General features: G+C 30.4%; 1 protein-coding gene across 1 annotated transcript in view; it reads right to left on the reverse strand.

Moving 5' to 3' along the window:
- The window catches only part of LOC107441452 (receptor-type tyrosine-protein phosphatase T), a 63,110-nt gene extending 46,201 nt beyond the window's left edge, over positions 1–16,909 (reverse strand). Inside the window, exons 1-2 of the mRNA XM_071182998.1 lie at positions 16,753–16,909; positions 1,770–1,867 (exon numbers count right to left, since the gene is read on the reverse strand). Of these exons, the coding sequence (XP_071039099.1) occupies positions 1,770–1,867; positions 16,753–16,819 (165 nt within the window). The 5' untranslated portion in view covers positions 16,820–16,909. The remainder of the gene's footprint in view (positions 1–1,769; positions 1,868–16,752) is intronic.
- Between the last annotated feature and the right edge of the window lie 264 nt (positions 16,910–17,173).

The raw sequence follows: 17,173 nt of genomic DNA on the forward strand, positions 1-17,173 counted from the left end.
AAAATTTTATGCTATCCTCGGATTGTGTGTTGCAAAGGAAGGGGCAAGATATCAGCTCCTAGGTTTTTTTTCTTGCTTTAAAAGATCCAAAAAAAATCGAGTTAAAGGGAGTAAAATTCGAGTAATCGAGAATAATTAACATGAAATTGAAGATAAAAGGGTCGGGACCTCATAAAAAAATCGAGTTATAGTAATATTCCAGTCATCGTACTTTGAGTTATAGCGAATTGACTGTGTATATATATATATATATATATATATATATATATACATATATATGTCAAGGGCAATGTAAATAATTGGGCATCGTTTATAATGGCCGGGCAATTTAAGAAGTGCCCAAAAGGATATGACAAAATTATAAATTATGTTGCAATTATTACATTGCCCGGTCATTATGTATAATGCTAAAAGTCAAATAGGCAATTTGTGTCACACACAGCCACAGTGTGTCTTGGGATATTCATCCACTTTTAGATGCACCTCGATAATTTTTTTTTAAATTTTTTCCCGCACATGTGCTGTATAAAGCAACTACTTCAATTACTCTTATCTGGGGCAGTTTTTATTATTTTTTTTAATTTTGAAGCAATAATTTTGGTATCTTTTTAAAATTGATTCAAACGCTTTGTTTAATTTTTTTTAAATATTTAAGCTATAGCAAAAGTGGCACTAGACCTAGTATATATTTCGGACATTTACCAAAGGTCTAGTCATACTAGGTCTGGTTAAGTGCCATTGCCCGGTATACATTTGCCCGGTATATCCTACGCTGATGTTTTTTAAGGTCAAGTGCCACTGCCCGGTATACATTTGCCCGGTATACCCTACACTGATATTTTTTTTAAGTCAAGTGCCATTTCCCGGTATATATTTGCCCGATACTCCAAACACCGATGTTTGTTCTAATCAATCGTTAGTAAGTATTAAAATATCGAATAAATGTAATTATATCCACGAATAAATTAGTATCAAATTGGATGTAATAAATATATCGGACATTCACCAAAGCGACTAATTTGATTGTCAACATTCACCGGTGAACATTGGCCAGCCAGAATCACACCACACGCACGTGGTTGTCCCATTGCTGTCAATTAATCAAAGTGCCCAAAGAAATAATAGCGGTATTTATAATAACAATTTTTATTGTGACATTTTATAATTTTTTTTTAACATTTTTAATGTGTTTATAATAACAAAACAATTGATCAGGTGGCTTACTAATCACAGTAGACCCTTGATAAGTTTATCTGCCCACACAAGCACAGGACCCCTCGTAAAACCACGTGACGGGTCATGTGGTATAAAGAAATCCGTAATTTTACTATTCATATTAATATAAATTAAACCTGAGAAGAAAAAATTAATGAGTACATAATAAAATATTAGGAAGCATAAAAACTAACCATTACGGGAACAGGACCGGAAACTTCATAAAATATCCATATCATGAATCAAGTAAAATATTAAATAAAATTATACAATAATTTCAAAACGAGATTGCGCAATTGTAGCAAATCCAGATATGAAAATAAGAGTTAAAGAATTAAACTAATTTACAAAATCAGAAAAAGACAAAATAAATATCCTAGAACCATTTTTAATTTTGCTAATAATATAGAGAACCACCGTCGGGGAATAAAGCGGATACTGTAAATATACTTTTAAAATTCCAAAAGTTAGAAAACTAAACCAATTGCAGTAAATTTTAATAAACTAGATCTGATTCTTAATCATTATGAGATTTCAAATAAACATAAACTTACGTTAAAATCTTCTTCCAATATAGCTCTTCCTTCATCAGTGTTAACATAGTAATCTAATTCAGAAATTTTCAGTTTTCTGCTTGCAGAAGATGAGGGTACTGCATTAAAACAAATTGATTACTAAAAGTGTATTTGATTGTAGCACTAAAATTAACACTTTTTTTTAATATATATATATAAAGATAATTTGTTTTGAATAATTGCGAAATGACTATGAATCATCCATCGTGATTCGTATTCGCATGCATCGCTTTAAGATAAAATAAAATTAAATCTAGTTCCAGCATTCTCAGACATTTTCAATTGTGAATCATATTTTATTACTGTTTATTACTCTTGGGGAAGCATGGGAAGTTTAATCATATAGGGCAAATTAACAGTTGGAATTTTCTGTCAAAAATGCACCAAACGGGTATTTTATTTATATATTTTTTAAACAAATATGGAATTACGACAAACATTTATAGTATTCTAAAAACTGCTTCTTTCACGCTTGTTTTTTAAAATTTTTCTTAATTTTAGAAATGAACCTTGTAATGTTTAACATATTTTTGAGAAGTGCTTTAAAAAAACTTCCCTACCTTACAAAAACGTAAGAACATATCTCAAAATTTTATATATATACATAAAAAAAAAGACCAATAAATGAAAAATAAAGTGAATAATGGAATTTTCTACAGATACTTTAGTTTACTTGTTCGAACTGAATTCGTTTAGCGATTTCAATTCTAATTTGTTACTTTTCATTAACAAATTATTTGATATTTCTTTGGACACAATTACTGCCTGTAACATTTCTTTAGTTTGACTAAAAATTGCTGTAATGGTTTCAATAAATCTTTCGACTTCTGTTGCTTAAACCTTTATTGTTGGTCAAACTTCCTTTATGGGAAAAAAGGATTTTTCAGAATTTAAGCAACAACATAAAAATAAATAAATAAAATTAAAAAAACCAAAAAAAAGTAATAATGTAAAGCAATGACAAACATCAAATAGCCTCATTCTTGAGTTTAAATCTTACTGAGCAAAACTTTAATTGAGTTACGAAACTCGAAATATTTTTTTTTTCTGAAAAATCACGTTTTTCCCATTTTTAATGTTTACGATATTTTACAAACATAGTGTGGAATAATGGCAATTTGTTTAAAAGGATCTAAAAGAAAATTTTGATTTTATTTTATTTTTTTGAAAAAATATGCAGTATGATTTTGTTTTTTCCGAACAACTGGACATTAAGTATACTGAAACATTGTTACTGAAAACAGGATTCAACAAATCTATTTCATTATGTAGTATTTTGTTTAAAGTAATTTATTTAAAGATTTGGCTTTAAATCTGTTTTTCTCGAATCAGGTTTTTTTCACGTAAGAGTTTTTGACTTCCAATAATTCTTTAACGTTGATGACCTAATGAAGTTCATTTGTGGCCAAACGAATGTTTTTTAGAAAGTAATTTTTCTTATTTTCGGGAGCTAATTTCATGCTTCTCCCAAGTCTTATTTTTAGGATTACGGCATAAATAAGGGTGGTCAACCAAAACTAAAAGGTGGTCATTTGTGGGGAAACAAATACAGTATAAAAATTAGATTTTTAATTATTTTTGTAAAAATGCGAAGTTAGCCCCCGAATTTAATTTTTGGGATTATGTCCAAAATAAGGGTGGTCAAAAAAAATTAAAGGGTGGTCATTTGTGGTCAAAAAGTGGTCAAACAAATACAGTACAAAAATTTTATTTTTATTCATTTGGCGTGAAAATGCGAAGTTAGCCCCCCGAATTTAATTTTCAGGATTATGTCCAAAAAAAGGGTGGTCAAAAAAATTTAAAAGGTGGTCATTTGTGGTCAAAAAATGGTCAAACGAATGCAGTTTGAATTTTTGAATTGCCTCATTTTCGGGGGCTATCTTCGCATAGCTGACTTATACTGAGTGTGATTACGGAGTACCTGTCCGAGAAGCTGACACTCCATTCCTTCATCTGAGATGGTGCACGTGGGGCCTTGTGTAATGTGGTGAAGTGAAGATCACTATGGCTTGTTTTCAGGAAGTAGAGATCGGAAAAGCTTAACCAGCTCCTCGTTTTGAAGTAGCTCCTGCATCTCTCGGAAGATCTGCAGTAATCTGCTGATTGTATCGGTAGCACTCCTGTGCTACCTTTTCTTCTGTGGTGGTGATTTAAAAGTGGGGAAATATTTACAATTTAGGTGGTGAAACGTTTGGATAGAACGCCGTCTGAGAGATAAAACACCGTTGCCGAACTGTAGTTTATGTTATCGCTGAGTAGCTCAAAGTCAAAAATTTGATTGTAATTGCAAGTTGTGTAGCTTATTGCGTCTTTGAAAAAGGAAGCACATAATAGGACTATTTGTTCTTCCATAGAAGTAATGTCTTTTCTGATATCACTCATCCTAAGTCTAAGGGGAGCGCCCGTTAGTCTTCTGATCATTTTATTTTGGATGGTCTCGAGTTTTCGTTTTCGAGTGGTCTTTAAGGCGCTCCAAGCAGGAGCAGCATAACTTATTATTGGTCTTATACCATGCAGGCATAAGGTCGTTTTTGTTTTTAGGGCTAATTTTGAGTTATGGCTAAGAATTGGTTTGAGGGAGTAAAATGCACCTTCTGCCTTTGCAGATTCTCTCGAGATATGGGAATTCCAATTCATATTATGAGTGAAGGTTACGCCTAAGTAGGTGGTTTTGTTAGCCACTGGAATCTCTTCATTGAATAGCAGGAGGTCACTATTTTTAATTTTCTTCTTTCTAGACTCTCTCATAATAAGTAAGGAGGATTTGCTGGTATTAATGGAGATTTTCCAATTTGCACACCATTCCTCGATATTTGGGATGATTTTCCTTAAATTATTAATAGCGTTATTGGGATTAATTGATTTACTGAGTATCGCCGTATCATCTGCATAATACGCTGTAATAATATTATCCTAATCATTAAGATTCGGGAAGTCAGCTGAGTAAATGAGATAGAGGGTTGGGCCCAGTATTGAGTCCTTAGGGACTACATCATGTATGGATTTGACTGAGGAGATAGAGTCATTAACTTTCATATGAAAGATTATGTTACTTAAGTAACTATTAATTAGTAATAGTATCAGATGATTTGGAATTTTATAGTTGATTAATTTGCAAATGAGGCCCTGATGCCAGACGCGGTCGAAAGCTTAGGCCACGTCTAACATCAGGAGAGCAATAGTCTCATTTTTATAGAAGCTCTTAGATACTTCCTCAACTATACGAACCAGTCGCTTCGTGGCCGAAAGACTATCACGAAAACCAAGCTGTTCATTTGGCAGGAAAGTAAAGTAGTAAGTCTATCAAGGATAGTTCTTTCGTAAATTTTCGAGAAGACCTTTAACAGGCTGATGGGCCTATAGCTATCGGGTTTTAAAAGATTTTTCCCTTGTTTAGGGAACAGCACAATCTGGGCATATTTCCATTGATGAGAGAAGTAGCATTTATTCAGGTATGAATTAAGGATATTTTCAAGTTTGCTCAATAAAATTTGGGGAAAGGTATTTAATCATTATTGATTCTGTCCGTCCCTGGTGCTTTATTATTATGGAATTTATCGATGATCCTATAAAGCTCATCAGCAGTAATAGGTTCATAATCATTAATTGGTGTATGCGAACTGACATACTCATTATAGGTTCTAAGAATATGCAACTCAGTAGTGATATTGCTGGGTTCGCTATTAATGGAAAATTGGGTTTCCGTGGTAACTGCGAAAATTTCGCTCTTATCGATGTCTGAGTATATTTTACCCCTAGGGCCTACGAGTGGCACATTAGTAGTTTCGGAACTTTTAAGAGCCCGAACCATATTCCAGGCAGTTTTGTCTTGTGTAGTAAGATTCTCGACCTCTTCGTCCAAAGTCTCTTTTTTAAAATCAGTGATTTCTTTTTTGATAAGCTTGCTATAACTATTAACTTGGGTTTTGATAATAGAGTCTCTAGTACTTTGAAAACCCTTTCTCAGTTTGTATTTAATTTTCATGAGACATTTAATCTGATATGGGAGCTTATAATAATCATTACTTATTTCCATTTAGCAGGACGCACCATTATAGGTGTCTTGAATGTCTCTGGTTAAATTTGTGATCTCAATATCCATATCCGTGCTAAGTTCATTTGACTACAGGGTACTGCACACAAACAACATGAAAGTTATAAGCATGAAAGTCAACACATGAAAGTTATAAGCATGCTTCACAGACTCTAGTTGCGAGATATAATAAACGCGAATAAGCGTTCGCGCAAATTACAAAACTTTTTAATTCAAAGATTATTACATTTAATTCTGCCGCTTCGATATTTGAAAATTTAGATAGGTATAATGAAGTTATTCAAATTCTTTCAACTATAAAGTTAGAAGTCAATCCTATAGTATAGTGTTATTTTGATTTATTTTATTTTGGGAAAACTAGATGTCACACTAAATCAAATATGAGAATTATTTGTTTGTGAGAATGGGAATTCGAATTCAGCCGGCCGAAGAATCCGAGTGTATTAAATGGTGACTGGTGCACGTTTAGTCAGTTGGAGTCACAAAGTAGTCCAAGTTCCCATAACAAGTTAATACCTCTGGGGGTACTGATCCAGGAGTTAAATTGTCTTCTGGATTGGGTTCAAATTTATATAGTTACGGAGTTGATCATTGGTAGCCATATACTCAAATTTGGGTCGGCGGTTAAACGATGATAGTAACACAAAATAAGTAGGTAAGCAGGTGATAACGTTTCAATTTCAGTTTGATTTGTCTCCAAAATAGATAATAATTTGTAGATTTATTAATGTAATTAACTATTTTTACACCTCCAGAATTGTTTGAAAATGTATGAAATATCAGATAATAATCGTGAACATCGAAAATTTTGATTTCCTTATAAGTATAAACAAAAAATTAAAATTTTTGAATTTTCCATATTTACCCTTTATTTTTCATCATAAATTATTAGTATCATAAATAAACTGAAAAATTTTAATATTAAGTTAAATTGTTATAAAATGTGCACAAAATTTTGATTGATTTTAACATTTACTTCTTACATCTGCGTCTGGTTACGGTATTGACATCGTTGCTGCTACCTCACCGAATGACAGTTTGTGATAAATTCGATTAATTTATAATGACTACAAATAAAAATATTTATCTGTAATAATGATACAAGTTTGTTCTACTTTAAATAAGCTTTTGGAATATCACTAACATAAAACTCGCAGAATTGGATTGTAGACCTTTTTTTTCAATTTTCGATGGTTACGGTTTGATGTGCCAAAATTTGGCGACAAACTTTAAGTGTTTGCAAACGTCAATATTCAAGAAAAATATCATTCAAGAAAATATGATAATACAGCTGAGCTACTAAATTATGCTATAATGATTTTCAGTTTTTTTAAAACAGAATACATATTGAAAAAAAATAAGAAGTATGTTAAACACTCAAAGCGACACTCATGAAAAGTTGTCAAATGTAGGATTGAAGTAAGAAATGAAAGCCAAAAGCAAGTAACTCGAAATCAAAACTATACGTATCTTAAAGTTAGTAATGCATAGTTATTCCTGTAATTTTATTAGAAATAATTTTCCTTTATTATGTTATATATTTATAAGAAAAGTTTGAAGACACATAGGTTAAAGGTTCTAGAGATTTGCCCATATACGTATTCATTTTGGGGAGCCGTAAAAAATTACGATATTATTATTGACACTAATGCTTAATTACTACTGATAATATGAATTAATTGAAATAAAGCAAGTTATGTGCTGGAAAGTTAATTTAAAGGAAGAAAAGGTTAATAGGAAATTCGCTTAATTATTCGCTTCAACAGTAGAAAGTCGCCATTTACGGATGACGCTTACTTACTTACTTACTGATGTTAATATGTTCTACTGGTATTATGGAAATTGGTGCAGTTTTGATAACAATTCTACAACGGGTTTTTCGTAAATTCAGAAATTATTTTTTTCAATGGAAGCAAAGATAGTGTATTAATATTTTAATGGATACAGAATTTTGTTTTATTTTAATAATAAATTAAAGGTCAGATAGAGAAATGCCCTCGCTCCAAAATATCTTATCAAGTTCTAATAAGAATTTATTTTTTATTTTTTAAATTTCGGCTTTTGTTGGCTGTCACTGATAAATTTGTTTTTCACGAAAGTTAACTGTTGAAAGTTTATGTAATATGTTCTAAATATACTAATAAAGGTATAAAATATCATATTGATATATTTGGTGATTGTAAAGACAGCACCAATACTTAATAGCACATACTGATACTTTGGAAATAAGCGTTATACGGCCCTCGAAAGGGATATGTACCTTAGAAAATTACTTGATAGTGTAATAGCATCATGCGAAGTGATACTAAATGCATTTTATCTTTGTTCTAATGAGATAAACTGCAAAAAAACGGGTTTCGCTTGCTTCAATAACGCAAAGCCACCAAAAAGTTCAAGAAATAATATTAAATAAAAAAAATTATTATTTTAATTATATTAATTGAAAAACTTAGAGGAAGAACCAAAAAAGTTACATTTTCAGAACTACAAAATAGTTGCATTCGAACTATTTTATTACCAATTTATTAGAAAGAGGGACAAATATTTCTTTTTTTTTATTTTTTAACCCTTGCCTAATTTGAAATAAAATTCATGCAAGCCTACTGAAAACTGATGTAACTAGTTATGTTAAGATTTAAGTGAAGGCAAAAACAGTTCTCTAACATCAAACATACCCGTATTGGTACAACCAAGGGTACAACCACTTCTGTTATTTTATCTGATTCAACAATTCCCCTAAAAATTTCACTTACCTGGTTCTTCAACCAAGTTTTCTTTAATTAAATCGGTAAATGATTTTAAGTTTTGAGCATGATTTCGTAGTGTTTCTCAATACTGATTTATTGATTTTTTATTTATTTTCTTACTCTCCCCGTGCAAAGAACGGGTATTCAGCTAGTTATATTATAAAAATAAGTTCCACCTCTAGAAAAATTTTAAAAAATATATAAAACTATTCTAACTTTCATTTAAATATTTATAATATTCATCTAGGACCAAAGAATCGTCTTTCATAACTTTTCTGTTGGATTTAATGTTCAACTGAGGGAAAGGATCACGCCTTCACCTTAACAGCATTTTGCAAGAAAAATTTTTAGTTAATAATTCAAGAAGTAACCGCTAAATAATATTTAATTTTTACAAATTATTTATTTTTGGTAAGTTTTAAAATTAGTCGTTAATCTTTTCTTCAAGAAATAATTTTTTTTAATCTGAATTTCGTTGTCTATTTTCAGTTCATTTTAATTGTGACATTTATTTCTCATAACAAAAAACCCGTTGAAGTATTTGACAATTACTAGCCCAATGAGTTAAATATTTGATCTTTCATAAAGAATCGTACGAATGCCTGTAAAAATAGAATTATTTCGCATTTAATAAATTAAAGCATTTTATAATAATAAAATTTAACATTGTGTTGTTAATTAAACTGTTATTGCTTTCAAATCACTGTGAATTTTAAATACTGTCCCTAAATCTCATTTGATTAAATATTTCGTGAAAATCGCCTGTTTTAAATAATTATTCAAAATAATAACATCAACATTATGATAAGCATTTACTTCAGACGACAGATAAGTTTTTTTTGGATTGAATAAGGGTGGATTATCTTATCGAATGCATGAATATATTCTTTTTGAACATTCTTCAAGAAATAATTCATGAAATGAAGTCTTTAAGAATTGATGACATTTTCAAATCTTCAAGAATTAGGAAACGTAGTAATGCAAAAATATTTTGTGAATCAAAAGTAACTGAAAATTATATCTGCGTAGAAAAAGTTTTTATATGGAGCTTTTTCTGTTTCTTTAAAATTTATTGAATTGCAGAAATTACAGAAATATGGTGAGGGGCGTTTCTGTTATCTCTCTAAACGGGAAATTTTGTTTGGTCATTCGTCATATTTTCGAAATTTCATTTTTATAATTAAAATTCACTTTATTCAGATAAAATTATGAACAATGCTTTGTTTAAAGTTCTTATTCTAAAGCTCCGAAGATTGGGGAACAATAAATAAAAGAAAGCTTTAATATGAAATCGGGGTATTAAATAAAATTTCTCTCCTAGGGCATAAGTGGATTTCTCTTGTGATTATAAAAGAAACTTTGCTCCAATAGAAATGACATTAAATTGGAGGGCATTAAATTGGCGAAAAAACGGTAAAAATTAAATCAAACTGAGAATTAGAAGAGTAATTTTTAAAATAATCATTTTTATTTTTTCGCTTTTTATGCTAGTTTTATTTATTGAAATATTATTTATATTATCTGTAAAAATTTTGTATGAAGTCACCTATACCAAATCCGCATCTACTTTATTATTGCTCACATATTTTAATTCAACAAACATAAATTATAACAATTATAAAACATAAATTATAAAACAACAACAAACAAAAATCCGTATTTTGNTTTTTTTTTTTCTTTATCTATTGAAAATATATTTTAATTTTAAAGCACGATTCTCAGAATATTTATTTTATTTTGATTCGGTGTTCGACGAGATGGGTCGATGACTAAATATCTTATTCGATTCATAAAATGGTGAAAAATTATGTCTTCCTCTTAGAATTATTTTCTTTCTTTTATTATAGTTCTTTATTGACTAGAATAAAAGTAAAGCTTTCTCGTAAAAGTCGATTGATTGCTAGAGGCTTCATTGAGAATGAGACAATATGGCAAAGTAGTCATGCATGCGCACAGGAAGCTTTTACTTCTCAGACAAACTGGTATCTATTGATCTGAAGCTAAGGTGAGCGGCCACTGGGGATTGAACTTCAATTCTTCACAACTGCTCAATGTCTTACCCATACACCAATCACAGCTTGTGGACAAGAATAATTAAGTATAAATTTGTTGTATCAGTTATAAATAGGTGAGGAAAATTTTCAAATCAGCAACAAAAAATATTTTTTTTTATGGAAACTAATAAATTACGTTGTTAATAATGATTCGGTCAAATTCAAAATTCCATTCAGAGAAATGAGAATTTCCCCTCTCGCAAAAACATAAGCTCTCGCTGCTATATTACAGAGAATGTGATTACCTCAAATAGAAAGTGAAAATAGCAGTAAATACTATTAAATACTCCTTTTTTGCATATTTGTGAAAAACTTTCAAACCATTTGTTGTCTTTCATGCGTTAAAGTTATGAAGAAAAAAACATTTTCTCGATGAATTTCATTTAAATGATTTTTAAAAGTAAATTAGAGCAGTGGTTATTTTAATTCTAAAAATATTTTCTCACGAGGTGAAGTATTATTATTATTTATTGATAACCGATTAAATTACTAAAAAATAAACTAAAATTGTTTTATTTACTATTACTTTTAATTTATTTTCCAGTCAAATAATATGTGTATAAATGTATGACAATTTTATCCTATATTCGAAGTAAAGAAAATTGTATTAAAGCCCTCCACCAGTAAAAAAAGGGGAAAACCTAATGCAGGGTGGTGGTCAGAGTTAAAGATGACAGTGCAGGTCAAAAAATAAGTTATCCTGGAGGAATCTTCTGCAGAAGACTTTGGCTCACCCTGGCTTGTTATGCAAATGAAGAGCTTGGTGAAAGAACCGGCACTTTAGTGAATTTGAGTAAATGTGTGCAAAAACTTATACTTTTGCTTTCTCGTTTGATCTATATATTTTTCGTATGTTTGTGAAAACACGACTCAAAAACGTTTTTTGGGTATACTTATTTGAGTCTAATTATTTCATAAAGGAATATTTTAATTCATTTTGTGCTTAACATTTACTTGTTTCCACGCACGATTTCTAAAGCTTTTCTTATCGAAAATGATTTTGTTTGAAAAGATAAAATATTATATACACTAATCCTTATAATCATAAAATAAAATTTAAATTGAGAACAAACTGGTATCAAATTTGATCTAGCCTCATAAGTCCGAAAATCGATCAAAAACGATTCAGAGACAACGCGAGCTCCATTTTAGCGGAGTAGATGTTTCACCAATATGTATCTCTTTAATTGACGAGAATTCAGTAATTTTTGATTTTAAAAGAAGTATTCTTTACAAGTACACTTCTGTTAAGAATAGTTGAACCTCGCAACCATAGTAATCGCCGCTGTTTCAGACGAATGGGAATTCTTTTCTTAGTCAGACTGTAGCCGGTTTTTCAATCCAATGAATACTCAAATAGTGTCGCTCAGCCGGTTTTCCCACTGATTGTCTCCGGAAAAAATGATAAATAAATGTTATATAGTTAATTAAAGCTAAAATAACAACTTTTTCAAAGGAATCTCAATTTTTTAAGACAATGTCACATAGCCAGCTCTTCAAATGCGAAGATATCTTGTATGAATCCTTAAATTAATAGCTTCTTTGATAGTCATGCTGATAAACACCTGTTTTATATCTTCTTTTTATTTAATAGAAATATTTGTAATTTTGATTTAAATCAATACCCTTCTCATCTTAAGGAAAAATTAAATTTAAATCAGAATTTTCTATTCATACAAATTCAATAAAATGACAACATTCTACTTTGTTTCATAAATTTTAATTTTATTTTAATTAATATTCAAATTATTTCAATATTTATTAAAATAAAGCTGATGAAAGTTTTGCTTAACAATTAATTGTCCCCAATGCTTATTAAAATTAATATATTTCTAATAATAAAATTATTGGAATTTGTAACTGATACCAGGAAATTGTTACTAACCCACCGCTTATGGTGATTGATTTAATCAAGGAAAGTTTGGAAGACTGGAGAGTATTTACAATATAGATTTGTCTTAACCATATATACCACTGTTTCAAACATAAAGAAATAAAAAAAAAAAATCTTTTTTTCCTCTTTATTATTTTATTTGTCCATGATTTAGCAATTAAAAAGAATAAAGTGGCAGTTTTAAGCAATTTTTCTGTTCTGATAAATTTCTGTCTTATGATGCGTCCATTTTTTCATTTTCTTCTCACAATTAATAAATTTTTTAGAGAGGAATAACTAATAATTTATCATTTGAAACATGGCTTATTTTTTCGAGTGTGCTTATTTCACTGATTGGGGAAACATACTTTCTGCTACGGTTTGTCTAAGGTTAGAACTACCCTCGCCACAAAGTCTGAGTCCGTCTGTTGCTACTGGAAACAAGAATAGCGCATTTCAGGGCTTCTCTTCACTCTAACACAGTAGACCAAAGGAAAAGATTCCCGTTCTCTCCCCGATCCGAGCCAAAACTTGTCCTAAATAACGACACCACACCCCTATCTAAATAGTTGCACCTCGTTACCATAGCCACCGCCACGGGTCCAGACGAATGACCTGGGGCACTCTTACTTTAGACAAACTATATATATACTTGAGTTCAGGGGCGTACGCAAGGGGGGAATGGAATGCAACTTGCTTTTCCATTCTTGCAGAATGCAGATGAAACAACTGATATTGCAGGTATAGAGCAATTATCGTTATGCGTTCGATATGTCGATAAAGAAAATTTTAACATCACCGCAGTTTTTGCAATTCATTCCGGTGCATGACTTAACCGGAAAAGCAATAGCAACAACAATATTAGACCAATTACAGTCTATGAAAGTTGATATAAAAAAGTTACGTGGACAGGGGTACGATGGTGCTGCATCAATGAGTGGAAAAATAAATGGTGTACAAGCCCACGTAAGAAGTATTGTCCCATCATCACTCTATGTACATTGCTCTGCTCATAGCCTCACTTTGGCTGTATCAAATGCATGCGAAATAACTGGCATTAGAAATTGCTTAGGGACAATTAAAACATTATACGACTTTTTAAATACGCCAAAAAGACAGTATGTCCTATCTTCAGCAATAGAGGAGATGGAAACCAGCTCTAAGAGGGAGAAAATTAAACAGCTATGTGCAACCCGTTGGATGGAAAGATACGACTCAGTAACCGCTGTGGTGGAACTTTTCGAGCCTATCGCCGAAACACTACAAAAAATATCAGAATGGAAGGATAAGGAATCAGCTACCCAGGCTAATTCTTTACTGTGCACAGTATCTAATTGCCAGTTCGTAATATCTCTTTTGTGCATTTACAAAGTTTTCACCATAACAATCCATCTCTGTAGATACCTACAAAAAACAAGCATAGATTTGATAGAGGCAGTGAGTCTTGCAGAAGATGTCATTAAAGATCTAAAATTAATGCGTGAAAATGCCACTGAAACATTCTCTGAAATATTCAGCTCTTCTTCTCTTATGCTAACAAGCATTGGATCTTCCACTTCCATGCAAATCCCTAGAATAACAGGAAGACAGAAAAATCGCGATAATTTTCCCTCATCGACACCGGAAACATATTTCAGAGTTAGTGTTTTTATTCCATTTATAGAAAATTTTATAACACAATTAAACTTAAGATTTGTATCGCATCGTGATATTTTGAAAGGATTTCAGTGTCTTCTACCTGCCGATCCTTTCATTTGCCAACCTTCAAACATAAAGGCTTTTGAAGCATTAGTGGAATTTTACGCTGGAGATTTGGATACCTGTAAAGAAAGCCTTAAGTCTGAACTAAAACTCTGGTATAAAAGATTAAAAAGGATTAGTGAAGACGGAGGTAGTGTTCCAAAAACTGCGGCGGATGCTCTTGGAATGTGCAATAAAGATATAACACCAAACATTTTCAAACTCCTAGAAATATTGGTCGTTCTACCTGTTTCAACGAGTGCAAACGAAAGATCCTTTTCGACTTTGCGCCGTTTGAAGACTTATTTACGCAACTCAACGGGAAATAATAGAATGAATGGATTGGCGCTCTTAAGCATTCATAGAAAATTTACCCCAGCTGTCGAAGACATTTTAAACGAACTTGCAAAAAAAAACCCGTCGTTTGGATATTACAGTATAAATCAATAAATTTTTAGCGTGTTTGTATACTGGTTTAATTCCCTATTTGTTGGTAAGTCATTTTTTAGTTAAATTCATTGGTTTTCTATGGAATATTCACATTTATATGGTTATTATTTAGGTAGCTGTTACAGTATGAGTAGTTTTTTCTGGCTTGATTTATTCCTACTTTTTAATAAAAATAAAATATTTTACCTCTTATTATAAAAAAAATTATATTCTTAAACTTAAAAAATAAAAACAAAATTTAACTAAACAATGTTGTCGAAATAAAAAGTCAAAATTGTCTAGCTGTCTAAATTAGGGAAGTAATAGTGCTTTATTACATACTCGAATTTCTTTTGGTAATTTCTGAAAATTATGCACCCCCCCCCTTGAAAAAATTCTGCGTACGCCACTGCTTGAGTTTATAAACTTCAACCCAAAGTTTTATTATGTAAGAACTCTTAAAATTTTGTTTTTTCATTTTAACAAAAACATTTTTACAAATATTATTGATTTCTTATTGTTATAGTTATAATTTATTATTTATTTATTTATTTTTAAGCGAGAGACGGGAAAAAAAAGAGTTAGTCTAAGAACCGTCTGAATGAAGTGGGTATTTTAAAAACAGTTTACTCTATGATATGAATATCTATACAGGATGCTTTCTAATCCGTCTTAAAATTATTTGTTTTAAGAATTTCTGACAAAAATGAAGCGAGAAAAAATTTACTGATAATCAATATTTGAACAAGGGAAAAACAGGATCCTAGCTAAAATCTAATTAATAATTATTGAGAATATCTATAGCATCAAGTCCTGAGGGATGGAAAGACAAACATCTTCATGGTTCAAGACAGTTAGAAAACAAAAATCATAAAAAAAATTTCAACAATTAATATTTTTTTTCCAAAAAAAAATTTTTTTTAAGAAGAAGGATTGGGGTAATTCTTTTCCTTTTTAAAAGTTTTTTTTCTCTACCTCTCTAATTACGACCTTTCATTTAATCAAAAGTTTGAATTATATTTATTTAAAAGTTTTTGTTGTTGTCAAAAATACAATTTCTTTTTAACAAAAAGGCTTAATTAAATTTATATTTTTGCTGTACAGAATATTTATTTAAAAGAGATATAAAAATAATACTATTTTCTGAGATGTGGTGTTTAACCTTTGCATTTGACCATTAAAATTTAAAAGTATCCGAAGTAATTTTAAAAATTGCTTTCGCATAATCCCGAGAAAAAAACTGCTTTATCCTAATTTACGAATCCTAATTAATCGATAACCAAATTGGTAAGTTAAGCAAGCTAAACAACCAAACCAACAAGGTACGCAACTATTTGGAGACCTATTTGAATGCAATTTTTGCTAATAATTATTAGAAATTATAAAATTGAGATAAAGTAATGTTGTATATACAATGCGCACGAACAGCCAGTTCATAAACGGAAGGAAGTTTTAGAAGTCTACAATGGTCATAAACTAAGCAATTCTCAATCTTTGATGTACTCTACCTTTCCGCCAAATTTGTTGGTTGAGTATTATAAAATTGATATTTTATTTTTATAAATTGATTTTCATCGATTTTAACTATTGATTAACCATTATACAGAAATTATAAAGAAATTATAAAGAACCATTATAAAGAAACTAAACTGTGTATGAGCTTAATAATCAGTTCTAGATATTGTTTGGTTATTAAAAAACATGCCTAGAAAATGTAAAATTTAACTATATATAAATTAATACGCTTTGAACTGTACAAGATTTATAAGCAACTTGAAAACCTATTTTCAACTAAGCTGTAGATCTACAAAATCTACACAGATTCTACAAAACCTATTTTTGCGTATCATCGTGAAATAAAACCTTAAATCATTTTATTTTCTGCATTTGCAGAAGTTTTTCTTATTAAGATGATATAATACAAGTACAAAGAGGGAGATCAAGACAGTAAAGAGTTATAATTTTTCTAAAAACTGTGCTCAAATATAATGAAAACTCCCTTCTTGTATTAAAGTTAACAGATTTGCATAAAATATCTTTTCAAAACTTAAAAAAATAAACGTACTTGCATCTCCAGTTAGAGAAAGAACTGAAAAAGTTAGTAGAATGGTTATTAAAGGAACAATCTTCATTTTCTTCTAGAATATGTCGCGCTTTTCTTAAGTCTGAAAAAGGAACGTTTTTGACTCTTCTTTAAATATGATTGTTTCATTTGACAGCTTACTCCCACTAAATGTAACACTTGCATTTTGATTTTCTGGCAGGTGTTGCGTCAAAAATAACTATGTTTTCATTATTTATTTATTTTTGACTTTATAATGTTTTTAGACGCTTTAAAATCATATTTCTACGCTGATGCGAAAAGATTTTTTAAAAAATGTATAGGGGAGAGTCGGGTACCCCCGCCCACTGTCAATTTCATATGTATAGAATATTTTTTCAAGTCAATGGGCCATCGGACATTAATAGGCTTGCTAGAAAGGAAT

The sequence above is a fragment of the Parasteatoda tepidariorum genome, chromosome 7 (assembly GCF_043381705.1).
Source record: "Parasteatoda tepidariorum isolate YZ-2023 chromosome 7, CAS_Ptep_4.0, whole genome shotgun sequence".
Taxonomy (NCBI): Eukaryota; Metazoa; Arthropoda; class Arachnida; order Araneae; family Theridiidae; genus Parasteatoda; species Parasteatoda tepidariorum.